The following is a 27,947-nucleotide window of genomic DNA, read 5'->3' on the forward strand; positions in this document are numbered from 1 at the left end:
ACATTCAAACACAAAGCCATTAATCACAATTTTATCCTCCCTCCTTCTATTTGGAAAATGACCTGCTCCAATAACATGAACCAAAACTACAACTCCCCCTCCATTCTGGGCACGACTCTCAACTCGTCCCCTTACAACCGCTGAACAAAACAAATAGGTACATGCTTTGATCCCAAACTCCCATTACCTTATTGTAATACATTTTACAATAACTTTTGACAATTACAATAACTTTACAAAACTCCAGCAAATGGCAGGTTTGTTCCCTCTAATAGCAGTGTAATTAAAATAGCAGTGTAATTAAAAAGTCTTTCAGCCCCATGTATTGTCCCTGTTATCCCTCTAATATTTGACTCTGCTCTTTGTCCACATGGAATGGGCCGGAGTCCCGTTACAGTGTTCCTTTGTAGATGATAAATAAACTCTCAACAGACCTTCAGTAGCATACCAACAACATATGAATGAAGTGGCAGTATAAAGTGGCAGTATAAAGTGCAGTATAAATGTTAATTTCTTTATAGTGTGTAGATAGACAAAAGTTATTTATGATTAACATATACTTATATTTAGATATATTACTTTAAGTATAAATATTGTTAATACATTACTTATATTAAACAGATATTTTGCTGATACATTATTTACATTAAGTACGTACATTGTTAATATGTTACATGTCAGTGGTCAAAGCCCAATCTGTATCTCGAGTACTTCCAACCTGAGGTATGGCTCAGCTTGAAATACCATGTCCAACAAGACATGGAAGACAAGCATCAAGACTGTCCTGGCTAATAGATGATGGAATGAAGTTCCACTTGCAGTCTTCAAACACAGACTGAAAACCCACCTATTTGTGGAATAAATGACCACTGACCCTACTCATATGTTGACTAACTGAAACTCTAGTACTTATTGTAGGGTATTGTTTATTGCACTGATGTTGACTGCTCCTATGTTAAGTAACTCTAGTACTTATTGTTTATTGCACTGATTGTTGTCTGAGATAGAGCTTTTGTATTTTGCACTTCTAGGCACCAGCATTTTCCCTGTATTTCAACAGTATACTAGTTCATTGGTATCTTGGAGTCTAACCTACTGTACTAGCTAGGATATATTCTATGAGTATATGACTAAGCACTTTATTAATTCACTCTGGATAAGAGTGTGTGCTAAATGCCATAAATGTAAATGAAAATAACGTTATGCTTCCCTACAAAATGTGCTTCAAAACATGCTGTACACTGTAGCTTTTCCACCTCACTCAACCAAGAAGTGCTTAATAAAATCCTCCACTTCATCACTCACAAAACATTTGAGTATTCATTTAAAATTTCTCATGTCTTTTGTTTAGTCTGCAAGCCACATGATACCTCTTGAAACATCTGAACAATCGTTTACTGTCTGCACAATCTTACTTCTCGGAAGCGCTGACATGAAAACTTCATTGTACAAGTGATGATGTTAATTTAGTGTGTAATTGACATGATGCTAATTTGACTACATTAAAATAATAGGTAGCCAGTTCACTAACAAGCAACAGTTGCCGCTTGAGAATTCATGGGCTCTGGTAATGCTGTAGGATATAAAGACGTGGTCAGCCATTCTGACACCATGTAGTAATATGGCTTTATAAAACAGACACAAACTCAGGTATTTGTCTAGTAAATAAATACATTATTTCTACCTAAAATGTGGTTAAAAAGGATATATATATATATATATATATATATATATATATATATATATATATATATATATATATATATATATATATATAACATTTCATACATACTTTTGAAAATGAACTAATTTTACATTTAAAAAAGAAGTCCAAATTGTGAAGACCAGTGTTTATCCAAACATGGAAACCACATTAAAAACCACATTATTCAAAGACTAGGACATGAAAAGAATATCGTCAAAATCAAGAAAGAATAAAGGTTAATACAACTCCATTCTCTGGGGTTTAAAGTTAAAGCTGAAGTAGTCCTAAACTAACAACCAGATTGTATGCAATACATCATAACAAATAGTTATATGAAAAATACATACACAGAAATTAATAATACAGTTCATACCTAAAGAGTCAAAATATGTAATGACAGAATACTGTAAGCAGGGAAAAGTAACACTAGTGTATAAAAGTATAGGACTGCTAGTTTAAGAGTGTGAATTTATTTAAATTCTATTTATTTAAATATAATTTAGAAAATTGCTTACAGAGTGAATATTTCTCACTAAACTGAAAAGAATTAACACTTAGGAAAAAGCTTTTCAGATTTTGAGTTCAAAATTAATTGCTATCAAAATGACAAATTATTCCAGATGAGATTAAACAACTTGACAAACCAATGCAATGCTTAAAGCTTGTTCTGTGAACATCAGATTGATCATAATAAGTCCTCTGGGCTCCTCAACCAGTCCCCCTTCTTCTTGATATTCACCCTACTAGATATAGCTTACATGTTATAGGACCTACTGAACAGATCTTCAGGGCTGGCTGAGATCCATTGCTCCGCTATTCCCAACACATGTCTACACAAACAAAAGCTAAGAATTCCCTGACCTTAAAGGCTGCATTACTCCTGGATTAATACCTCACAGCCTATTAGTCTGAGAACTAATTTTCCCTTCTATAAAGTGGTGCTCATATTTTATTCCAGCTCACACAAAGTGACAGTATCATCATAGTTATAAACCCTGATGCCTGGATACAGAGGTTCTGTAAATGTTGTGTGAAAGGTGTAAATGTGGTACACCCTCTCAGGAGAAATAATAAAATATGAAAGCCTGCCAGCCTGCCAGTCCAGATAGATCCCCATTCTTTTGGAGGGATTAGGTGGGGTTGGGACCACAGTTTCTTTGTTATTGTAACTGACATAATACCCATAATCATTAGAACAGAACAGAATCCAAGACTTGTTATTCATCCCCAGTTTGCAATCTCTTCCACGTCCTTTCCTGTTGATCCCTTTGTAAGTCACCCCTATGTAAACAACATTCCCAGTCCACTCAACCTCCCAGTAGAAGCGAGCCCCATGTAGGATTTCTCTGCACAAAGCCTCAGCATAGTACTCAAACCGATCTGGATGGTCCGGGTATGGCTGCTCCCCTTTCGTCATTGTCACCTTTTTGCTCCCAGTCAGGGACAGGGTTCTGTGTGCTGTGTTTGGGTCCAGTGTGATCTCACAAGCATCTGAAAAAAAAATAGTGGTCCAATACTATGGTGTGATTTTATTGTCAAAAGGTTCCATTTATGAGTTTTATAAAACATTATTCCTGTTTCTCTTGCTGCAGTTTTCATTTACAGACCCTACTCTCAAAGAGGTGTCATCATTTAATCAATTTTGCTATCTTACCTGATGAAATGCTAAATAACAACAAAAAAGCAGAACCTAATAGTAAACCAATTTGGTATTTTAGCCAACTACCTGTCTTGAAAGATGACATGAAAAAGGGTGGCGTGAATGGAGGGATTTATTTAATTATTTTTTTAATATTTAAGGATGAGAACCTGTAAAGTCTGTACAGTCAGGCATTTTATTAACCACTTCCCCTCTTAGGTAAAGGTGTAGATCTGGTGGTCCAATGGGCATTGAGAGTTCTGGTAAACTGGGGTGTTATGATACTGTCACCTCACCTCTCTTTTGTCCCTCAAGTTTGTTGACTGAGAGGGGCAGTGTGCTAATGTTCCAAGGTACCCTCATGCCTGTGATCCCTTTTGGCTCTATCCTTTTATCTATGCTTCCATAGCTAGATCTGCTAGGGTCCCTTGGCTTTCTCACTGGAGGCTTGGACTCAGACATTTGCAGCATAAAGCATTATATTGTAACGCATGGTGGCCCGAGTGTTGCAGGGCGAGGACAGCACAGACTCCAGCGACTGGGATGTACATTTATTGACATATAAACATAAAACGATAACGGCACTAACAAGAATTACACATGATAAACACGAACAATGAACAGTTAACAAGAACCATGCACAATAAACATGCATATGTTTAACAATGACGAAAGGAACATTACAGCAAGACGTTAAGACGTTACATACACAATGACCAACAATCCTGCACACTACAATGAGGGTTTAAATACATAAACAAAACAAGGTGCAGGTGTGTGCAGGTGTGGTCACAAACAACGACCCTCCCATCGCACGTGGTTGGCCAACCCACGTGACTCGCGGGAGGCGAGCGTTCCTTGACATATATAAATAAATCTGACTTTGACTAAATGTCAAGTTTTTTTTAACCTGTTGCTAAAAGACCCCCTGATGTGCAGGCCCTCTGCACTCATGAGTCCCTACAGTCTATGCAACCTTTATGTGGCAGTGCATAGCCTACTTGTATTTTTAACATATATTCAGATTTAATCCAATTCAAACATTTTAAAATGATTAAAAACAAAGAAAAAAAAATTGGTAATGGCAATTGACCAATTTTTTCCTTGACTTAAATGTACGTTTTCATGCACCAGTCGGCCCAATCACACCACCCAATCATTTTCTCACTCTCAGTCACCCACTTATTAAATCATCGTCCACACCTATGCCCCACTGCATCCTTCCCCAGTGCTTTGCATTAGTTTTGCCAAAACTAACGCTTGGCTCTTTTGTCCTCATGAAATGACTTATTTGCTTTATTTTGTTATGTGTTTGTCTAATTCTAATAAACCTGTTGACTCCTATGCTCTCGCCTCTTTTCTGTGTAGTCAAGATGTCACACACAAGGATGTTGCTGCCCTGATCCTTCACTAGATGCATTTGTAATGGCACACAAACCACTTCAAGCCATGGAGTTTAACAACAACCAAATAGGGTAAGGGGCTTGATCCAAAATACTTTCGGTATAGACTATTATTGCAATGAACAATAACGAATGTTTATATATATATATATATATATATATAAAACGAATGTTATATATATTTAAGAATTTCATCCAAGCAACACTATTATTTAATGACTTCTGTTTTCGGTGAGGGTGTGTTCTACTCAGACAAGTGACACACTTACATTTCTTCAGGCCTGGCTTGTTCCTGCAGTCACCATCATGTTCCACACTGATGGAAGAAAACCAAACCATTAGAGCTGTGATACATTTTTTTAACTGAGCCCTTTTTCTAGATAGTTTGGAACAAATGAGCACATGGAAATTAAGTATATATACAGTTCCTCCTGGTTCCAAAGACTAAGCAAAAAGTCTGCCCACTTCTCAATGAATAAAACGGGTAAAATGTTGATCCAAATTCATCCCTGGAACAGAAAACGACTTTCCAAAACTGATGCAACATAGGTGGAAGCATATGATTGTCTAAAATATCTTTGTATTCTGTATTACTAACTTTAATCGTCACTGGAACCAAATGGTCTAGCTCAAACTCTGTAAAACCATCCATAGACCATCATTGCTTGGTATTATGAATAGTGATTTTAGGCTTGTGTGTTCAGCCGAGGAAACCCATTTCATGAAGATTCTGACATACAGTTCTTGTGCTGATGTTACTCTCAGAGGCAGTTTGAAATGCTGTAATGAGTGATTCAATAGATTTTTTTTACACAACAGAAATGCTTCACACTTCAGGCACTCGACAACTCTGCTCTGCAAACTGATGTAGTCTACAGCTTTGCAGCTGAGCTGCTACAGCTCCTAGATGCTTGTAGTTCATGGTAATAGTTCCAATTAAATACTTAATAAAACACAGTTGACCAGGTGGTGGTATCTTATGGTAATTCCACATTTAAATTTACTGGGATCTTCAATATCACCCATTCACCTACAAATGCTTGTCTACGGATATTGCATGGATATGTGCTTGATATTATTTACGTGTTATCAAAGGTGTGACTGAGAATTAAGAGACAGTTTTATAAATAACCTTTAAAAGCCACCGATTCCCTCCTTCTGCCTTAGGAGAAACCATTCACTACAGCCCATTTTATAGACTATAAGTTGATTTTTATCAAGGAGAGAAAAACCTTATTAAAACCTTTTTAATAATGACCCTTTAACCTTTGTTCTGCTCACCTCAGTTTTTCCAGTTTACAGCGTGGATCTTCTAGTATTGCATATAGCTGTCTCACCCCAGACTTTCCTGGGTGATTATAGCTGAGATCAAGCTCTCTTAGCTGTGAGTGATTTGAGCTCAGAGCAAAATGCAGAGCAATACAGCCTTCTTCTGTAACACAACAGCCTGAAAGTCTGCAGATAAAAACATTAGAATTCCTTTACAATGATTACATATAATTGGGATCCTTGATGTAGTATTAATAAACAGTACAAGATATTGTATGATGCATTTTACACACATCTTGCAAAGATGTATGAACATTGTTTCTAATGCTTCATTCCCCCCCCCCCCACCCCCGTAACTCATTCTATTATTGCTCTACACAGTATGTTATAAGCAATCCATGGCAGAACCCATAGCAAGTTGTGTATCAAAGTAAACATTTCTTTATCCACAAAATGACATCAGACAGCATTACCTATGTTGAGAAAGTGACTGGTAATGTATATAAGAAACAGCGTTGACAATATAAGTTAGGTAACTAACAGTTCCTGTGAATATTATCCTTTTTTTGAGTGTGAGAGTGATATTCAAGTTTGCTGTGCCTTGTCAAACATTGTATAAAAGAAAAATCTATTGCTTGCTAGCCAGTATAATCAATCTACATAGTCAATGCACAAGCTATGTAGTTAAATTAGTTATACCTGAATGTCAATTTTGCTTATGTGTTGCTTATGCAAAATATCAGTCCCTACTAAATAACAAAGTGTGTTAGATTTGGGATTGGAAATAAAACCTCAAGGATAAAGATCCTGTTTTACATACTTTGATAGAAAATGGAAAAGATATTCATGGAACCATGTAAAATATTCATACAACCATGTAACCTGAAAGATCTTTGCACCTGTAGTATATACTGTAACTGAAACCCAATACATTTCATAATGTATACATCTGGAATGCAATTTGGGATATTGATCATGCATTAAACTTTATAAGAACACTTACTATATTTTACTATCAGGCATTTGTACCCCATTCCCTATGCCAAGTATAAAGTTCCCTTTGTTGTTTCAATAGTTCTCAGTTAACTAGCAGCAATGGTAAAGAGTAAAGAAAGAGGATTCATTATTTAGCTACAAATAAACCCATTATTATGTCAGTGTCATATTTTAATGTGTGTTGTTGCTATACCAAGTTATTAGTGTAGCAAGGTAATTTTCATTAAGCATTGTTACTTATAGTAACTAAAAATAATGTTATTAAAAGTTAATAAAGCCTTCTTGCTAAAGCTGGCTTTATTCTGTTCAATTCCAGTGGTCTTATACATTTGTTGCATGTTTACCCTATTACTTCTATACCAGGCTGTGAAATCTCATTCTAACAATGGTAGAAAAAAAAGCATTCTCTCTGCTGCCACAATTCCATAAAACTTTATTCTCGAGTCCCACATACTTCAGTTTCATTTCACTATACTGCTGTTTTTGTACTTGACCACAGATTTAAATTTATGAACAAATAATTATTTCACAATTTGTAACTGTTGTCTGTGATAGGATAATTGAAATGATAATTATGCAGTGTAAAGCTGGCTTATTAAATTAAGATTCATTTCTTTTTGTTTGGCACCACATACACATCTCAGATCTATGCGTCACCTCTCCTCTGAGAAAAATATTTTTAAAAAAATTCAGATTCATGGTCTTGAATTGAACTTGAATGGGCTTGGTCTATACATCTGGACTTGTCCATGCTGAGCGTAGTCTTAGATTTTATTGGTCAAGGTCTTGGTCTGTACAGCTGTCACATAACGATGTCTTGAACATTATATAAAAAAAATGGACTACTTGAGTCTTCTTTTAATTTTTCACCACAAATGAATTCAACAAAATCATGGATTACAGAGAACTGCTTCACTTCTAAATCATGTCACTGCTCATGTCTCCTTACCCCAGTCTCTGCAGTGTGCACTTTGAATCCTGAAGACCAACACAAAGCTTCTTCACGCCTAAATCCTGCAGATCATTGTCTCTCAACTCCAGTTCTTTCAAGCCAGTGTGGGAACTCAGAACTGTGGCTAGGTTTGAACAGCTCCTCTCTGTGAGATTACACCAGCACAGACTACAAGAGAGAAACATTATAACATATATAGATTACATCTTATACAAAACAAACATACTTACATTCATATATCTTGGGAATAAACAGATGTATCTAAAAATATTATTTTTGTTATCTTAATAAACTCAATCTATGTCTATTAGTATAATAAATTATAGAATCAACGTGCAAATTCAAATGACTTCCAGTATAGAAAGGCTCTGTTAGTACAGTATTGACCTCAGTTTCTCTAATGTACAGTTTGGACTGTTCAGTCCAGCACAGAGCAGTGACAGTCCTGAATCTCCTATGTAATTTTTACTTAGATCCAGTTCCCTCAGGTGTGGATTTGCTGACTGTAGAACTGAGGCCAGATTTTCACATGTTTCATTGGGAATACTGACATCAGCAAGTCTGGAGTTGCAGAAAAAAAAAATCACATTACAATTCATGTTGGCCTTGAACTGAAATATATAGTATATACATAATAATATCATGAATAGAGCAACAATTTTTGTTTTTCTGTTTAGACACAAAAGTAATATTCTATTATAGACAAAAGTCTATAGTAAACAACCTTTCACCCAAATGTTTAAGCAACTGTACAAACACAAACCTTATGCTCTTCAGTTTACAGTCCGGATTTTTCAGTCCAGCAGAGAGAAGTTTTACTCCAGAATCACCAAGATTGTTGTAACTAAGATCAAGTTTTTCTAGTTTGCTGTTTGGATGTGTTAGCCCATCACAGAGTTGTTTTACCCCTGAGTCTCCCAGATTATTGTAACTGAGATCTAACTCCCTCAAATATGAGCTAGTTGACTGCAGAGCAGTTTTAATGGCTTCACAAGATTCATGTGTGAGATCACATCTGTCCAACCTATAGAGTAACACAGTTTTAGTTCATTCATTCATGTTCATTCATTGACATTTTATAAAACACCAAAAAAAAAACCTTTGCAAAGGAGTGCAATTATATGCCATTATATAATTTGAACTGCATTCACTAATGGTAACAATAGAAAAAAAAAACCATATAATTTTAAAAAGTTCTAAACTCTAAATAATGTTATCCCTTTGGGGGAACCCATTTTACATGGGATAATACAGGTCCAATTTTAGGGTTTGGCATTCTTGCCTAGATGTATATTATTTGTATATGTTCTACTATCTGACAATGATCAAAATTTGCATTGTACATGGAATACTTAAGATTTACCCAAGTTTCTCTAGTTTACACTGTGAACTGATCAGTCCAGTAGAGAGAAGTTTCACTCCAGAGTCTCTTATGTTGTTACAGCCAAGGTCCAGTTCTTTCAGGTGTGAGTTAGCAGACTGGAAAACTGAGGCTATCAATTCACAAGATCGTTCTGAAAAACTGGTGCCTGCCAGCCTGCACAAAGAAAAAATGGAAAAGCTGAAATCAAGTCTTTTGCATTTGTTATTACTGCCCTCAATAAATACATATTAAAATTAATTACCATTTTTAATCTAAGATGCCCTCGAAAAAAGATTGGTTATAGATCCTTCATGGAATTTTTATCTAAAAAAAGAATGTAATTAAATATTTTAGGACATCTACACTAGTGCAATCAATTTTGGAAACATGTGGTCTAATTTGTGACATTTAAATACAAACCCAAGTATCTTTAGTCTACAATGCAGACCCATCAGGCAATCACAAAGCAGCTTCACTCCTATATGTTCCAACTCATTATGGCTGAGATTCAGTTCCTCTAGTTTACAGTGTGGACTTGAGAGCCCAGCACATAGAAGCTTGACTCCTAAATCTCCCAAACTGTTGAAGCTTAAGTCCAGTTCTGTCAGGTGTGAGTTCACTGACTGCAGAACTAAAGCCAGAGTTTCACAAGATTCATCTGTGAGGTTGACACCAGCAAGGCTGTGGGAGGACAAAATTCTTTATTTAACAAGATGGCACATTTCAGATGTCTACTGAATAATTCATAACCTTACTTTAGTATACATACTATATTACTGAACTGATGTTACATTTTATTGTGTTTGTGAGAGACACCACCATTTCATTTGATAATATGGAGCTGTAGACTTACATGGCCCTCCTTGAGGTCCTGACAACTGGCAACAACCTTCGATATCCCTCCAAAGATGTGTTGCACATCTTCATGTCAAATTCATTCATCACATCATCTGATGTTAGCAGCACATACGCCAGAGCTGAACATTGGTCAGGTTTAAGCTCCGTTTCACAATGCCTGCCTGATTTCAGGAAACTATGTATTTCATCCAGTATAGCGTTGTAATTAATTTCATTCAGACAGTGAAACAGGTTGATGGTTCGTTCTGCGGAGAACTCCTTTCTGATCTTCTCTTTAATGTAATCCACTGTTTCGTCAAGGCTTTCCACACTGTATTTTGACAGCAGTCCCCTCAACAGAACCAGATTACACTCAAGTGACAGTCCAAGCAGAAAGCGAAGGAAAAGGTCGAAGTGTCCATTTTCACTCTGCAATGCTCTGTCCACAGCACTCTTGTGCAGATGTGACATCTTTACAATTTCACGCTGATTTTCTGTGTTCTTTCTGAGTATGTTCATGTTACTGTTTACAAACTGAAGTTGCGTATACACTGCAGCAAGATGCTCCTGAATACTCAGATGCACAAAGCAGAAGACCTTTTCCTGGTACAAACCAAACTCCTCTCTGAATATTTCAGTGCAAATTGCAGAGTACTCACAAGCTTTGCTGACATCAATACCACATTCTGTCAGATCTTTTTCATAGAAAATCATATTTCCCTTCTCTAACTGCAGAAATGCTAGTTTCCCCAGTTTGATGATCATCTCTTTATCAGATTGTGTCAGGTCTATTTCATCCTGAATCATTCCATGGTACTTCTTATTCTTCAGGTGTGTTTGAATGAGGAGGAAGTGGGTATACATCTGAGTCAGAGTTTTGGGCACTTCTATGCAGCCTGATCTTCCTAGCATCTTCTCTAGAACTGTGGCTGATATCCAACAGAAAACCGGTATGTGGCACATAATGTGGAGGCTCCTTGAAGACTTTATGTGTGCAACAATTTTGTCAGCAAGGCCTGGTACACTGAACCTCTTCCTAAAGTACTGTTCCTTCTCTGAGTCGTTGAATCCTCGTATCTCTGTCACCTGGTCAACACACTCAGAAGGGATCTGACTGGCTGCTGCTGGCCGAGAGGTTATCCAAAGGAAAGCAGAAGGAAGTATGTTTCCCACAATGAGGTTTGTTAACAGCACATCCACAGATATTTTCTTTGCCAAGTCACAACACATTTCATTGTTCTTGAAATCAAGAGGAAGTCGGCATTCATCCAGACCATCAAAGATAAACACTATTTTTACTTTTTCACTCCTGATAGATTTAAGATCTTTAAGTTCTGGAAAGTACTGATGAACAAGTTGCATTACACTATATTTGCCATTTCCCTTCAGATTCAGATCTCGGAAAGGAAGTGGGAATACAAAATGAATATTCTGATTTGCTTTTCCTTCTGCCCAGCCTAAAATGAATTTATGTACAGAGACTGTTTTTCCAATCCCAGCTATGCCCTTTGTTAGCACAGTTCTGATCCGTTTTCTCTGTCCTGGTAAAGGCTGAAAGATATCATTGTATTGTATAGTCTTTTCTTGCATGCCCTTGTTCTTTGACGCTTCCTCAATCAGTCTGACCTCATGTTCATTATTGACACCTCCACTTCCTCCTTCTGTGATGATAAGCTCAGTGAAGATGTCATTTAAAAGAATCGGATTCCCTTGCTGAGCATTTCCTTCATGTATACACTCAAATTTTGATTTAAGATGACACTGTAATTTAGATTTAATGTAATCCTCCATGGTCTGAACATGCTTTCCTATAAAAAAAAATCAGCAATTAAAGCTCTAGAAATAAAAGCCTTGAACACACATTTGCACACATACACACACACCAACACACATGCATGAAACACCATATTATTTTGTAGACATCACAGAGATTACTACTTAATATATAAAATACAGGTAATAGCCTTGAATAGGTACTGAGTGATCAGTAACATTAAGTAGATTTTAATTAATAAATCCAGTTGATTAAGACTGATGTTTCAAAGACACCAGCACAATTATAAAGCCAAAAAACATATTATCCTACCTTTCTCAAGCATGAATTTTAGTGTTATTTTCAGGGCACCCTCTGAATGAAATCTCTCTAGAATGAGTTTAGATACTTTGTGGACTTCAAGAATCTCCACAGGAGTGTCAAAGCATTCTGGGTAATTCTGACATAAATAACTCATAAATTTGTCCATGTCTACATTGTCTAGTGTTTGCTCAATTAGGGACAATGTTTCCAACTCATGGAGGATCTGTAACCAAGAAAGAGAAATTTCATGTGAAATTTAATGTGACAAGGTCAAGACAGGATGCAAGTTCCAGTCGATGCCGTGTTAGACAAAAAGGCGTTTACTGAAAACAACAGATTCACTGTTAGCATTCCGGAAATGTCATAGGCTTAATTCAACGAAACACCAAATAAGGAGGGTGCCTACATGACAACCTAAAATAAGAATCCTGCAATGTGGTGGTCTCCATTCTTTTGACAAGTACAGTTAATGGGAGGGGGAAGGTTAGCTAGGTCTTTATGCAATCTCTAATGACCTGGCACATGCATAGAACATCTTAACAGGTTAAGGGGTATTTGAGGTATTTTAATTAAACAGAAAGAACAATGAGTAGTCCACATAGGAAACATCTAAACACAGATTATCAGGAGAGCTTTGGGAGGTGGTTATGGAAGATTCACTAAAATCTCCATTCCAGCCCCAGTTTATAAACTCATTAGGAGGGTAAGTGGCACATGCAGAGGACCCAGTTATGGACAGCTGGATGATCAGTTGGTCAGGGTCATCTGAAAGGTTCGTAATTGGTGGCTGGTGGTCTTAAATGATCAAGGTTCAAAGTACAAGTTCAAAGTTTTATTTGTCACGTACATAGTCATACATGGTATAACTCGCAGTGAAATGCTTTTGTAACTGCTCTGTCCAGGCTGAGGAGAGATACACAATGTACACAATGTACAATTTCCTTTTTTTTTTTTGACAATTTACAATTTACAGTTGTTACAGTCTTTTTATGATGACATTGTTGACATCATACACAGTACACAAAGTGGTCCCCACAGTTCATCAGTTGCCCTGATTCAGGGCCCAAATGGCCTGTGGGAAGAAGCTCCTCTTCAGTCTCTTTGTGTTGGTCTTCAGGGAGCGAAAGCAGTTCCCTGACCTCAACAGAGAGAAGAGCCTATTGTTGGGATAGGTGGGGTCCTTCACAATCCTCCTGGCCTTGGTCTGGCACCGCTTGTAATATATGGTCTGCAGGTCAGGAAGTTCCGTATGAGTGATGCGCTCTGCTGAATGCACAACCCTCTGGAGTGCTTGTCTGTCCTGCTTGGTGCTGTTCCCAAACCAGGCTGTGATGTTCCCCGTGAGGATGCTCTCAATATTGCAGGTGTAGAAGTTCTGAAGCATCTAGGAGGGCAGTCTCTGAAGTCGCTTAGGCATCTGAGGTGGTAAAGACACTGACTGACGAGCTTTGTTTGCCAGGGAGTTGGTGTGGTGGGACCAGGACAGGCGGGATGTGAGCTCCAAGATACTTGAAACTGTCTACTCTCCCCACTGTGGTTCTGTTGATTCTCACAGGTTGGTAGTGCCGCTCCTGCCTCTTGCTGCAGTTCAAAATCAGCTCCTTTGTCTTGCTGATGTTTAAGAGGAGATGATTTTCTGGCAGTTCTCCAGGAATTTAATCTCCTGCAGGTAGGCCCTCTCATCGTTGTCCGAGAAGAGTGTATTTCCCAAAGGTTTTGTAATGCTAATACCTTCATTACCTTCATCTTAAGAATGTTTGTTAATTAGTGTGTTAGTGAGGCCAATGTAAATAAAAACAATGAGCTAGTATTATGCATGAACACTGAATAATACTAATACTAATAATAATAATAAATAAATAAATTCCAGCTGTTTACAAATATTGTCCCATTTTTAAATTTTCTGTCTATATTAAAATGTGAAAGGTGAGGAAAATTAGTGCATTTCCATCCTATAACGGAGCAGACACAGGGAGACCATCTATACAGAATTGTAGTACAGTGGTAGTTTTGTGGACAGTTTTTGTTGACGGTAGTAGTTTTTGTTGAAGGTAGTATTGCGTGCTGTGTTTGTAACCTGCTGTCCATGTTCCCCTACCTGGTTTTCTGTGAGTGCCAATATGTTCGTCCTTCGTGTATGTAGTATAAAATTTCATGTGTGTATAATAAATCTCTGTCTACCTCAAGAGAGCCAGTGTGTCCTGCTCCTCGCCCTGCGGCACTCGGGCCGTTACACCACTGATGTGCTTGGTAAAACTAAGTTTTAGAAACCAGTATTTGTTTTTTTCAGCAACTTTTCAAAAATCTCTTTTTTTGAAAAGTTTTTTCTTTTTTGTTTTATTTTTCTTTTCTGTCCCATGTTGGCCTGAGATGGATCTATAGAAAAATCACAGAAGGTGCACTGGAAATAAATGGGGGTGACATGTGAAATGTGTTTAAGTACTCATTAAGAAAAATGGCATAACATGCTTACACACATTATTTTGCACTTAGATATTTTCAATGCGAGCCAAAGATATGATGTGTCTAGATAGTCCCCACTCTATCTATCTTTGCATAGTTAGATTACTACCATTAAGATCAATGTTTGTCCCAAATTGAATTTTCTGTTCTCCATGTTGCCTACATTGCATCATAATGGCTATTTTAAAGAACTTAACTCAGATTTATATGGGACAAGACTCAGAATTCGGCTCAAAAACATGCAGCAGTCATGGTGGGTTATTGCTTCCTGAATTCAAACTATACTATCTGTATAGTTTCAAGTCAGAACTTTGAAAGTTTAAATTAATGTAGATTCCACTGTATCTTGGCACAGCCTATAAGCTAACATTGTCCACCTCAGGTCTTGTTCTTTGCAGGTATTCCCAAGAAAGCCTTTTGGCACCATCATAGCTTAATCATTCTGACCTTGGAGGGAGGTGGAAACAATTATGGGAGGCCCTTTCCCCTCTACTGGCAGAACACCTCTAAGGTGTCAGAGCAATCTCAATGCAGGCAGTAAGCTGTTTGTATGTAATGTTAAGTCTGATCAAAACATACATACATTAAACAATATCTTTAATGAAAAGGGTCTCAAGTCATGTAATTCTCTTAAAGAGGAGTTCATGTTGCCTGGTTTTTCCTTATTTTTGTATTTAACACAGAGATTGGCACTTAAAGCCTATAGGGCATCCCTGGTCTAATCAAATGGTTTTACACCCATTAGAAAAATGTATACACAGTTCCTCATTGTGTATGGTGTATACATCACTTCTTAAAGGAACATCCTACTATCCCTTAGTCTTTTTGTTTTGCTAAATTGAACAACACTAAACCCGACCGGACTATGGTGTGGAAGAACATTTTTATTACTTCCAAGAACCCTGAACATCAAGTAAATCATTTTATGTTTTTGCACAAGGCATATGCTACTTCTACATTACTTCATAAATATTAAAGTTACACTAGATCCTTAATGTCATCTATACAACTAATGTCATCTATACACATGTTCTGGACTTGTCCTGTTCTGTTTGCACTGTGGTCATATGTTTCTCATCTCCTTGTATTTTGGGAAAGTCCTTGCAAAAGAATCTGTGGATCTTCCTGTTGCTTGATTTGGCAGAGCCACTGACTGTCCATCATAAAAGTATTCTCTGGACTGGCCTTATAGCTGTCAAAAAGACTAGCCAGAAGTTGTGGTTTGACCCTCTACTCCTGCTTGTCTTTTCTGACTTACTTTCGAGATATGGTGTAACGCGGGATGCCGAGAGAGAGAGAATGCATTTGCGGAAGCTGGATGGCTTCTAACTAGGGAATACAGAGTATTCAGAGTTCAGGATGTATGGAGAGGAAAACCTAACGATTGAGAGAGAACTCAAAGGTGAAGTGAAATAAATTATATTTTTAATATACAGTCAGAAAAACGTAACTATCACCAAGAAGGGAAAAGTAACTAAGACGGCTAAACACACAGTAAAACGAGATATAACCAGACAGGCTAACAATATCAGAAGACATAAACCAAAACAAGAACTGAAGGTAACCAAACTAAAGACAGACATACAGACCACAAGATAAACCAAAACCAGGAAACAGACAAAACACAAACCAACACTAACAGAACAAATAGGTGGAATAATAAATGACCAAGAAACAAGATGAACTGTGAAAAGCAGGCAGAAATCAGAACAAACCAGGAAAATAAGATTGGAAGAACCAGACTGAAAAGGCATAGCAGATACGCGTCTCTAACAAGACCATAACTAGGAACCGGTAAAAACAACAAGAGACCAGGAACTAAACGAGGAAGCGGCACAAACAGGAACACAAGAGACAAATGAAAAACCAAAACAGAAAACATGTGGAAAAACAATGCCATGGGAACCGTAATGTCCCGGAGGAGGAATTCATGATGGTAATGTAATAGGGCTAGCATAAACATGGTCCAAACATGGCCATTTGCATCTTGATCAACGATGAGGGAAGTACTATTAGAAAAACTGAGAGCTTAATGGACTCATTTAGCTGGACCATTTATGCAAGACAAATGCAAGTCAATCTACGTATAGCTTCAGCATTTCTCTTATTACCTCTCACATGTTGATATTTCTAATACAAGATTTACAAATGTATTCTCCTTCTGCACTACATAACACCAGAACACCTACTCATACACACATAAACAGTACAACTGTGGCCAAAAGTTTTGAGACTGCCACAAATTTTGGTTTTCACAAAGTTTACTGCCTCTGATTCTTTCATCAGATGTTTATATGGTATAAACAAGTACAATTATAAAATTTTAATGTTTTGTTCACTGAGCCACAAGGTTATCACTTTTGCCTTGCGACATGGTGCTCTGTAATGCAAGAAAAACATTGTTCATCACCAAATTACTCCTGGATCATTGGAAGAAGTTGCTCTTGGAGGATGTTTTGATACAGTTCTTAGGCAAAACTTTGAGCAAAGCCAATCCCTTGGATAACAATCAACCCCACACATGAATGGTCTCAGGATGCCTCACCGTTGGCATGGCACAGGACTCATGGTAGTGCTCACCTTTTCTTCTCCAGACAATCATTTGTCGAGATGTCCTAAACAGTCTGAAGGGGGCTTCATCAGAGAAAATAACTTTTCCCCAGTCCTCTGCAGTCCAATCCTTACACTTCCTGAAGAATGTCTTCTTTGCTGCCATTCTTGACACCAAAAGTGTTGACACCATCTTCCAAAAGCCTTCGCCTCACTGTGCATTCAGATGCACTCACACCTGCCTTCTGCCATTCCTGAACAAGCTCTCCACTGGTGGTGACCCGATCCCATAGCTCCATCCTCTTTAGGAGACAGTTCTGGCACTTGCTTGACTTTCTTGGGCGCCCTGAAGCCTTCTTCACTGCAACTGTACCTCTCTCCTCAAAGTTCTTGATGATTCGATAAATGGATGTTTTAGGTGCTATCTTAGAAGTAGCGATGTCCTTGCCTGTGAAGCCCTTTTGATGCAATGCAATGATGACTGGCACATGTTTTCTTGGAGGTAAGCATGGTTAACAGAAGAACGCTTCAAGCACCACCACCCTTTTAAAGGAACCGGTCTGCTCTTCTAATCAGCATGACAGAGTGATATCAGCTGCCTTGTTCTCATTAACACTTTCTCTGGGCTAATGAGAAGATCACTGCAATGATGTTAGCAGGCCATTTTGTGGCAGGGCTGAAATGCAGTGGCTGGATTGCAGTAACTTCTGTGATTAAATTTATTTTCATGATAAGCAATGACTTTGCAATTCATCTGATTACTCTTCACAATCACAATCAAGTTAATGCGCATTACCACCAAAAGAATGACGCCGCAAACTTTGTGAAAACCAAAATTTGTGCTAGTCTCAAAGGTTTTGGCCACAACTGTACATATGTCTTCCTAGAACATCACAATTTATAGAGCTGTTTCCTATGCGACCTACCTCAGTAGTGTACCCAGCTCAACTAATACCTGGAAGCTCGATGTGAAATAGCAGGGAATTGTGGTTCTCGATCCACTGAACTTATACTTTGCTCTAATGCAACTTTTACCTCTGTATATATATTCTTAAAATAATTAAACCTAAAAATTATTTTGGATGAATTCACAAAGGTAGATATATTATTCTTTTCTTTTTCTGTTATAACTGTATTACACCTCCAACCTCCATCTCCACAGAGGATACTGCTCCTTCGTGTTTGTCTTGCAGCTAAGCATCTCAAGTATCACTGTTGCTGAGGCATAAATCAGCTGATTGGTGTCAATGATGGTCACAGTAGTGATCATCCACAGTGCTGCATCTTCCAGCAGCCTTTCAGGTACTTCACATGGTCTTGGTAGTCTGCTATCACTGGTGTCCATCTTAGCTGTGATCTTCAAACTCAGGCCAGCAGCTCTGGTGTTAAGATTTGTGCATGAGTTCATTGAGTCTTGGTTTACAATTTTGGGTTGTGGGGATAATGTCTCTCCTCTGACCTGTTGTCCTTGCTGTAACATTCTTGTTGTACCTTGTTAATCTCTAGTTGTGACAGCAGTTGCTGCTTGTAGATGTTGTAGAGTTTTGAAGCATCCATAGTTCCCAAATTGTCTGCATATGCCCTCTCACAATGGGGTTGCTTATGTAGCATTCCAACAGTCCACTATTATCCACTCCTGTTCATGAGTGTCTCGTACTTGTTCTAGTAGCTCACTTTTCATCAGATTGCCCTGGTCCCCCAGCATCTGTTGTGGACCTTGTTGACCCAGGTGAGGTGCGAGACAGTGTGACTTTTTTGTTTCTAACTCTCACTGTTAGTGAGGTAGGTGAGTAGCCTAAAGGATCTTATCTAAGGGACCACGCTGGACATGCCCTAGTTGAGCTCGACTTTGTCTGTGATGGACATTCCATGTGGCTTTGTGTTTGCTTTCCATTCTTAATTTTTAATTTTTTTATTTCCCAAAACAGACTGCATAGATCGGGTTAGAGGGTTAAAGCAAGGATAACAGGAAAATATATTTTTGTGCCATTTACTTTTTTAAACAAGTTAAAGTATATAGAATCAAAGCACTGAAATTACCTAGTGCTTCCATAGTCAAATTGATGCCAGAGCAGAAGGCTAAATGATAATGCTCTTAACTCTGTCCCTTAGAGTGGCTTATTGACCTAACAGTGCCTCATTCTATAAGCAAGTGGTGTCTTACTCTAGGTCTTACCATGTAGTTTTTGTTGTGACCTCTGTGTTCCACAGTTGCACAAAGTTTACAGATCGATTGTTGGTCTGTCTTGCAAAACACTTCAAGAGGTATGTGGTGCTGTAGGCAGAGTCTCTCCTCCTGAGGTTCATTCGGCTCAGTCAGTGCATGCACCTGTGATGCTGTTGCTGAAGGATGCCAACTTGCAAAATTGTCCCCTGTTTTATCCATTGAGTTGTCACTAGCCATCGAGACAAAGCTTGATGATGGTGAGTCTGGCATCTCTACTTCAGCACTAGACCAGAACACACAAAGTCTTCATTAACGATCAGGTTTTTACTTTGGCAACCATAATCTAAGGATAGTTGTTTTCATTATTTCAACAACATTTTATTTCACAAAAGCATTTAACTACATGTTCAGCTTCCAGGTTAACAGTTCCTTCTCTTCAGTTAAGCTTTCACCCAATCTCCTTATTATGCAGACTGTTAGGGCTGGCCTAAACAATTCTAATGTTTGGGTTATTAGTTCTTACATTTGTATTTGAATCTTGAATTGGTGTATTGGTGTATTGGTGCTATATCTTAATTATCTTATTCTTATTAGCAATTTTGATTGCTTACTGGATATGGTCTTTTAAAAAGTCCTAGGAAACTTGGTGTTTGTCTTTTTTCCACTTTTTTCAGCTTTTCTATATCCTAGCCTGAGAATTTGATCTTATTTTATCTTATTTCATCCAGTTTTAAAGCAAGCAACAGAATCAAGCATAGTGGATTAAATAAAGGATTAAAAAGAATTTGGCACTTAGCTGATAGGATGAGACCACAATAGCATTTGTTAAAGGGAACTCAGAATAAGCGTCTAAGAAATGGTTAGCATTTAGGAAATTAATAGGCTGATAACAGAAGGTGCGAATTTTATCAATTGAGTTTTGACAAGATAGTTAATTTATTTTATTTTTTTAAGAACTGGACTATAACCTAAGAATGGTGAAAAATATTCACTATTTTATGCACCAGTTTATTAGATATTAAGCATATTAAAATTTGAGTAATATGCTAAATTCTACAGTTCCTTCTGTAATATTATATTAATTTTAGATATACATATTGCACACCTTTTTACACTGCTTTTTTCTCCATGGTCAAAGTTGATGTTGGGTTGCATTGATTGATGACTCTTCAGGGACACACAGGTGGGAGCAGGAGAATCTGGTCTTTGTGCCTATATTAACATAAAAACACTTCATAAAAAAATAAGATTTCCTTGACGCTATATATATATATATATATATATATATATATATGGTGTCAAGGAAATCTTTGCAGTTCACAAGGCAGTGTAAACACATCTCTGAATATAATGTTGACGTTTATGAAGCAAAAACAATCCATTATGATATTGCTAATACTAAGTTATAAAGAATTTGCACTCTGGCTAACAGGACATGAAAGTAAAGTCAAAAGTTAAATTTGTGCTGCAGATCAGATTATCCGACTCACACATTAAAAATAAAAAATTCTAAACTGCAGAAATTTCTTGGGCATGGTAAGGGGACGCTATGACTATCCTAGGGGCAGCTATAACACCCTCAATCCCCTCCCTGGCCCCGCCGATGTCTTGTCTATCAAAAAGTAAAATTTTAATGGAAAAAAAAATTCAATCTATTACTGAGAACTTCTAGGGGTGCCAATAATTACGACAATATGTGGTTTTGTTAAAAAATAATTCTTTCTTGGGTAATTTTTTTGTTTCTCAGATTCAAATTGTATTTTTCTCATGCCTATGTAAGATTAAGATAATTCACCAAAAGGTGAATTTCTTATCACCCCTTTTACCCATATTTACCAGAGGTTGCAATGACTGTGGAAGGGACTGTATATACATTTACATTTACAGCATTTAGCAGACGCTCTTATCCAGACTGACTTCCAAAAGTTCTTTGTCATTTACTCAGAGTACATCCTAGCGAATACACTAAATTAGAGTCCAATAAACCAGTGAACTAGAATACTGTTGAAATACAGGAATCAATGCTGATGCCTAGAAGTGCAAAATACATAAGCTCTATCTTAGACAATAATATGTGCAATAAACAAGTACTAGAGTTTGTTGGTCAACAGAGGAGCAGTCAACATCAGTGTCATAAACAATACCCTACAATAAGTACTAGTTTCAGTTAGTCAACATAGGGTCAGTGGTCATTTAAATATTCTACATATAGATTAGTCTTCAGTCTATGTTTGAAGACTGCAAAGGACTCTGCTGTCCAGACAGCAAGCGGACGTTTGTGAAAGATGTGAAGGATGAACTGAATAAAAGAAGCCTGCAGCTTCTTTCACCAGACCAATGAAACTGGGAAAAGACAGAAGTGAGGGAGCCAATGGTTGGATTAATGGTGGCATGTCTAGTGACCCTAGCACTACTAGTTCCACAACAGGATGTAGCCATCCTATGGACAAATCAGACAGTGGACATAGGTGAGATAAAATGGTGTGATAGAACTAGGGCAACGTGAAGATCACCATCCCAGACAACATGAGTAGGATTCCTGCAATATCAAACTAACACTACCTGGCCAAGATTGAGCTCTTTTAACTTGTATGTGGCCACCTGAAAATACCTGTACTATTATAGCTGAGAAACCTTTATTTTACATTTTAAAAATAATAACAAGAGACATTGTGCAATTCAATTTTTTCGTTATTGGATGTTAAATAATCAGATATGGATGGAGATAAGTTTCACAATGATCTTTCTGTTTACATATAATTGTGCATTGTAATTGTCACACCCTGGCCACTACCCTTCTAGGGACTCACACGAACAAATGTACCCACTATCCCCGATCAATTGTCGTCTTCAGCCAATCTCCCTCATTCAGACAGTATTAGGAAACAAAATGTCATATCTCTTGTTCATTGAAAATATATGCGATAGCCCCAGAATTGCAGCATTTTGCAGAGTCTGTGCTTCAGGTACTGACTACACGAAGGACATCATCCAAAACATGAACAACATATATTGAACTTAGGTGACATTCTCTTGCACAGCCAGCGTGTGCAAGAACGAATCACTAAATGCTGAAATTACCTAGTACATCCATAGTCAAACTGCTGACAGAGCAGTACAAGAAAATGGTCTTGTCTTAACTCTGAAAGCTTGTCTCTGGTCTTGTCCCTGAGAACAGGTTGTACTTCCTGCAATTCATTCTATAAGCAGATGTCCTACCCTATGTCTTACCATGTAGTTTTTGTTGTGACCTCTGTGTTCCTCAGTTTCACAGAGTTTACAGATCAATCGCTGGTCTGTCTTGCAAAACACTTCAAGAGGTTTGCAGTGCTGTATGCAGAGTCTCTCCTCCTGAGGTTCATTTGGCTCACTCAATGCATGCACCTGTGATGCTGTTGCTGATGGATGCCAACTTGCGAAATTGCCCCCTGTTTTTTCCATTGACTTGTCACTCGCCATCGAGACAAAGCTTGATGATGGCGAGTCTGGCGTCTCCATTTCAGCACTAGAACAGAGCACACAAAGTCCTCATTAACGATCAGGTTTTTATTTTGATAGCCACACTTGTTTTCATTATTTCATGTTTTCACTTGTTGTCTGTTTTAATACATTAATCAAACAGTAGCATCAGAGAGGGTAAAGCATATCCAGCTATTCCCAGACATGAGACAACTGTTGTAACGGTGAGCTGTAAGTAGGCGGACGCATGTGCGGGAGAAGAGCGAGATTTATTAGGGGCAAAGCCAGAGTCGTAGTCACTGGAATAGTCCAGGGTCATATTACCAACACGGAGAGTACAGGGATACGCGATAAAACATGAAGGCAAACAAGGGAAGCAGGCTATAACAGAGGCTAGGAAACACGAAGGCTAGGATAAACACAATGGCATGGAGTACAAACTTACAGATTTGGGCTTTCAAATATATAAATACATCCAAACATACAAACAAACATTCATCCAAATGGCCACCAGACTGGGTTTAAACACATGAACTTAACAAGACTAGAAACAAGGAACAGGTGAAAGTAATGACGGGTGTGGAAAACTAAACGAGGGATGGAGAAAACGAAAGTAAGGAATGGAACCAAAATAATACATACGACAGGGAAACCATGGAACATGGAAGCTGGGAGGGACTAACCGTGACAACTGTTCAGATATTCAGAATGTAAAACATAAAAGGAGACTATTTGAGTGAAGGTATGGGTAGCATACTCCATCAGAATTTTATATAATATTTAAAAATAAAATTTAGGCTTTAAAAGTAAAAAAGGCAAACATTTTATTATATTCAAATGTATGCATCTGTGATGCTGTTGCTAATGGATGCCAACTAGCAAACGTCGTATGACGAACAGTTGCTAGGCTTAGTGCTCTGCACAACTTGGCAGTTTACTTTTTCTTTCATATGAATTTGGCTGGGTTTTTTAATAATAAAATAAATTACAATGAATGTGAACTGATTGGCAAGAGAGAAAGAGAAACATTTCACAGGCTTTCAAAATTATAGCTAATAGGATTCCTGCTAAACCTGTATAGGCATCGGTTAAGTACTTGGATATCTTACCCGTCTTTAAATAATTTGGCTACCTGAGAACTTGAACCTTTTGTGATATAGAACACAGAAGCATGGAGTTTGTGTGTCTTTTCATTAAGCATCTGGATTACCATGTAGCAAGAAACCTTCCAAGCCTGACATCAAAAAAATTTAAATAAAACTGAGTCCAAAAACACTGATTTTGTTGTGATTTTAGAAGGCTTTCTAAAACCATCTTGATTTTCTCCATGCTGTTCTGAATATTGCCTTTTCATAATTCACTTAGATTAATAAATTACTGAGCACACTCAAACATCTTAAATTGACCAACACACCAGATAAAGGTTTAAATGAGAGGAGGCAGGCATCTACTGTTCAATGTGACTGTTCAATGTGACTTCAAACAGGAATTTCCAGTGATGAAGACAATGGATGTGAATGTTTTGGACATGTAAAGCCCATTCTGTATCGTTTCTGGTGTAGCATAAAGGGTTTGTACTTGAATGACCAGGATCTGCGTAGCTCTTTAATTAAGATTTTATGTTGGCCTGTTACTTTCATTTTCATGTTAACATCATGTTAATTAATAAATAAAGCCACAGATATACAATGTACAATAGCTTAATTAGGCAACAAACAGTGAATACAGTAATACTCTATACCTTAATAATAATAATAATAATAATAATAATAATAATAATAAACTATTTATAAGCACCTGTCAGGATACTCAAGGACACTTCACAATAACAAATGAATACATGAAAAGAATGATAGGAATAACAGGGTAAAACACAAGAATAACAAAACAACCACACGGTAGATAAATGAAAATAAAATTAGAGATTAAGACATGGTAAAAGTTACAGTAATGAGTGACAGGACAAAAACACAACTATGACAAAAATAAAGTAGTATGATTTTATACTGCATTCTACAATGGACTGGGAAGCCAGTGTAGGTAACTTGGGGGTTATGTGTTCCCAAGATCTGGTGTGTGTGAGAACTCTTGCTACTGAATTCTACACGTATTGGAGCTTCTTGAGAAGACTAGCAGGGAGCCCAACCAGAACTGAATTGTAGTAATCCAGTATGTAATACTGGATGTAATAAAAGCATGAATTATGATTTCAGCTACAGAATCAGGGAGTGTGGGACGCAGCCTGGCGATATTTTTAAGAGGAAAGTAGGCAATTTTGGTGATGCTATTAATGTGGGCATCAAGAGACCGTGTAGAGTCCACGATAACACCAAGGTTACGGATCTGAGTCACAGAGCAGGTGATAAAACCCAGAAAAGATAGAGTGGGTTGACCAGTTTTCTTGAGAGTGGAAGGAGATGCTATGAGAATGACTTCAGATTTACTACTATTATGTTTGAGGAAGTTCAAAGTCAAACAGTTTTTATTGTCAGTCAGGCAGCTGCTCAGTGAGTCAGGGGGGAGTGTATCAGAGGGCTTGGTGCAGATGTTAAACTTGAGCATCATCTGCATAACAATGAAACTGAAGACTCTGCTGTCGGAAAATATCTCCAAGTGGAAGCAGGTAGATTATGAAAAGAAGGGGGCCATGACGAGCGCAGTTAAAAGCTGACTAATGAAGCACAGCCACAGCCAAGTTAGTTAAACCAGGTTAGCCTACAGATCACAGCCACCGACACCCGCCGAGGCAAGTAGTTCTGTCTACACGTCAGGACAAAAATAATCACACACAACATGCGAAAGAGTGTAGTAGGTTAACGTCAATCGGGAATGTGAAAAGGGAAAACTCGTGTTAGCCAAAAAGAACCAGCAATACAGTCGTATAAAGTTGAGTTATTGAAGTTCAACCAGTATGCCGCAACAAAAAGTGAGGTCTGAATCAGCATGGACAAAATCGAGAATTAGACCCCACAAAAGGGGAAGACACGATGAGAGAAAAGTAGAGCCAGAGCAAAGCAGCAGCCAAACGCGCACAGCGTACTTGCGACCCGGAAGTAAGGGCTCATTAAATCGATTTTGAGCTCCTTGGACTATAAACCGTGGTTTTGCCTATTTAGTTTTCGCCTACATTAACACCCATTTATGAATACATCTTGTTAGTCTAATTTTACGTCTAATTTCACTAGATCGTATCAAAATATTTACAGTGAATTACTGTCATTCGTTACTGTTACTGTTTACTCGTATCTTAAACCCTTGAAAGCCCTGAAGCCTTCAGTCACGAATGCGAAAAATTAAATAATCCACATGTGCTTTTGTATGTAAGGAGGCGGGGGTGTTCACAAAATATGTAGCTACTAGCTCTAATTTATATTGCCATTTATAGCTGGTATACTTTCAATGAGCCTAATACATAATCTACACGACAGTTGAATTGAAAAATACTCAAATATCTATGACACTTGCAACCCTGTATTCCTGACAGGCTAAACGGCTAAAACTCGTTTACGAATAATCTCCGAATAAACTTACGTAAAATTGTTGTCCAATTGTCCGATAACTTCACATTTGTAGTCAAATTGTCCGATAACATGTATCTCCTAACAACTTGAGACAATTTCGTTTACGAAGGAGAGAAGGAATGAGGAAGCACGAGGGTGAGATTACCATATTTGAGTTTTCCGGTTGTTTCGCCTGTAGTAGGTACTGTTTAATTACTTCCAAATTAATAATCGGTACAGGTTTACGCAAAACAAGATTTTAACAAAGTGATGGGCACAGTTATTGCTGAAATTGATTTTTAAAAAATAATGTAGAGGTAGTATAGTAATTAAAAAATAATAGTTTTCTTCCTATCATGAATATAACATGTGATTAAAAGCAAATCTGTTTCTAACAATCTTGATATATTAACTACATATTAGAATTTTATTTTAATGTGCAAATAGTTAAACTGTAACACTATATATAGCATTGGCATATTTTCAGTAGTTGTATACTGATTTATAGTGAACACAGATAAATAAATGAGAAGCAGGAACTCCAAAGAGGTATTGAGGGCTTTATTCATATGAGGACATTTTAAACAATTCTAAGAGAAAAACAAGTATCAAGCACAAGTATGGTGATTTAATCCATCATAACTACTTGTCAACATGACACATAGAGCAATCATGCACACAGGTAAACGTATAAGAATCTGCAATTACAGATAGATTTTAGAAGATCATTTAATTTAATCAGGATCAGATTTTTATTGAGGTTCATGTTGTAGATCTGCAACCTAAGTTGCACCTTAGTAAGCAATACACCACACTGCCAAATGTGTTTAGACTATTTAAACCATTTTTTAATAACCTTTATATATAAAATATTCTTCCTCCTTGTTTTTAGCATAGTATCCACTATGTTTATTCAATTAATGAAAACCTTCTTAATTCTTCAATGTTTAAATATGAAACTCAAAATTCTCTATGGCTATTCGTTTATTTGTTTGTTTGTTTGTTTGTTAACACTATCAATTTACTCTCACATTTGTTGTCTGTTCAGTTTGAAATTCTGAACAACATAACTGTTGCTTGTCGTTCTCATTGCTGAAAGTGATTTGCTTTCAATGCCACTATTCTGCCTTGCATTTTGTTGCCATCACCACCTCTGCATTATGGTGCTATGGTGCTCTTGGTCCTACAGTACCATGATTTCCTGTTGACAACTCCTGTGTAAATTGTTTGACCTACCAATTCATAATACCTGTGAAGACTTCAAGAGCAACATGGACGCTGCATTTGCAAATGCCCATGGATTTGGCATGCAGTAGTATGGCAATGCCTTGTTTCAGAATATGCCAATGTTGACTGAAGTTCTTCATGTGAAAAGATAGAATATTGACAAATGTTACGTTTGAACATGTTACTTTTAAAGGGATGCGTAGAAAATGTAAATGAGGGTGGATGAGCTGTAATGCTTAGTGCAAATATTTTTGCAAGTAGTGTCTTTGCACAAATGCGTGGTTGAGATGGTTAAAACTAGTTTCAAATTGTCTGATGGTTTAGAACTAGCATATGATAT

General features: G+C 37.4%; 1 protein-coding gene across 1 annotated transcript; it reads right to left on the reverse strand.

Moving 5' to 3' along the window:
* Positions 1-1,788: 1,788 nt before the first annotated feature.
* LOC113567888 (NACHT, LRR and PYD domains-containing protein 3-like) lies at positions 1,789-26,502 on the reverse strand. Its single transcript, XM_026996025.2, has 14 exons — positions 26,412-26,502; positions 22,653-22,926; positions 20,527-20,633; positions 19,431-19,704; positions 12,251-12,464; positions 10,181-11,972; positions 9,748-10,008; positions 9,328-9,501; positions 8,728-8,988; positions 8,352-8,525; positions 7,962-8,132; positions 6,029-6,202; positions 5,017-5,063; positions 1,789-3,196 (listed from the first exon to the last, which is right to left on the reverse strand). Exons 2-14 carry the CDS (start codon positions 22,917-22,919, stop codon positions 2,655-2,657), a joined length of 4,458 nt encoding a protein of 1,485 aa, XP_026851826.2. The 5' UTR covers positions 22,920-22,926; positions 26,412-26,502; the 3' UTR covers positions 1,789-2,654.
* Positions 26,503-27,947: the final 1,445 nt, after the last annotated feature.

This window comes from Electrophorus electricus, chromosome 5, assembly GCF_013358815.1.
Source record: "Electrophorus electricus isolate fEleEle1 chromosome 5, fEleEle1.pri, whole genome shotgun sequence".
Lineage (NCBI taxonomy): Eukaryota > Metazoa > Chordata > Actinopteri > Gymnotiformes > Gymnotidae > Electrophorus > Electrophorus electricus.

Excerpts from the sequence above, each read along its gene's own strand:
- LOC113567888 (XM_026996025.2), bottom strand. The coding sequence starts at position 22,919 with ATGGAGACGCCAGACTCGCCATCATCAAGCTTTGTCTCGATGGCGAGT. Across the intron at positions 8,989-9,327 it reads TGTAAACTAGAGAAACTTGG|GTTGGACAGATGTGATCTCA; the intron begins GTAAATCTTAAG and ends GTTACTCTATAG. Across the intron at positions 8,133-8,351 it reads TGTACATTAGAGAAACTGAG|TCTGTGCTGGTGTAATCTCA; the intron begins GTCAATACTGTA and ends TCTCTCTTGTAG.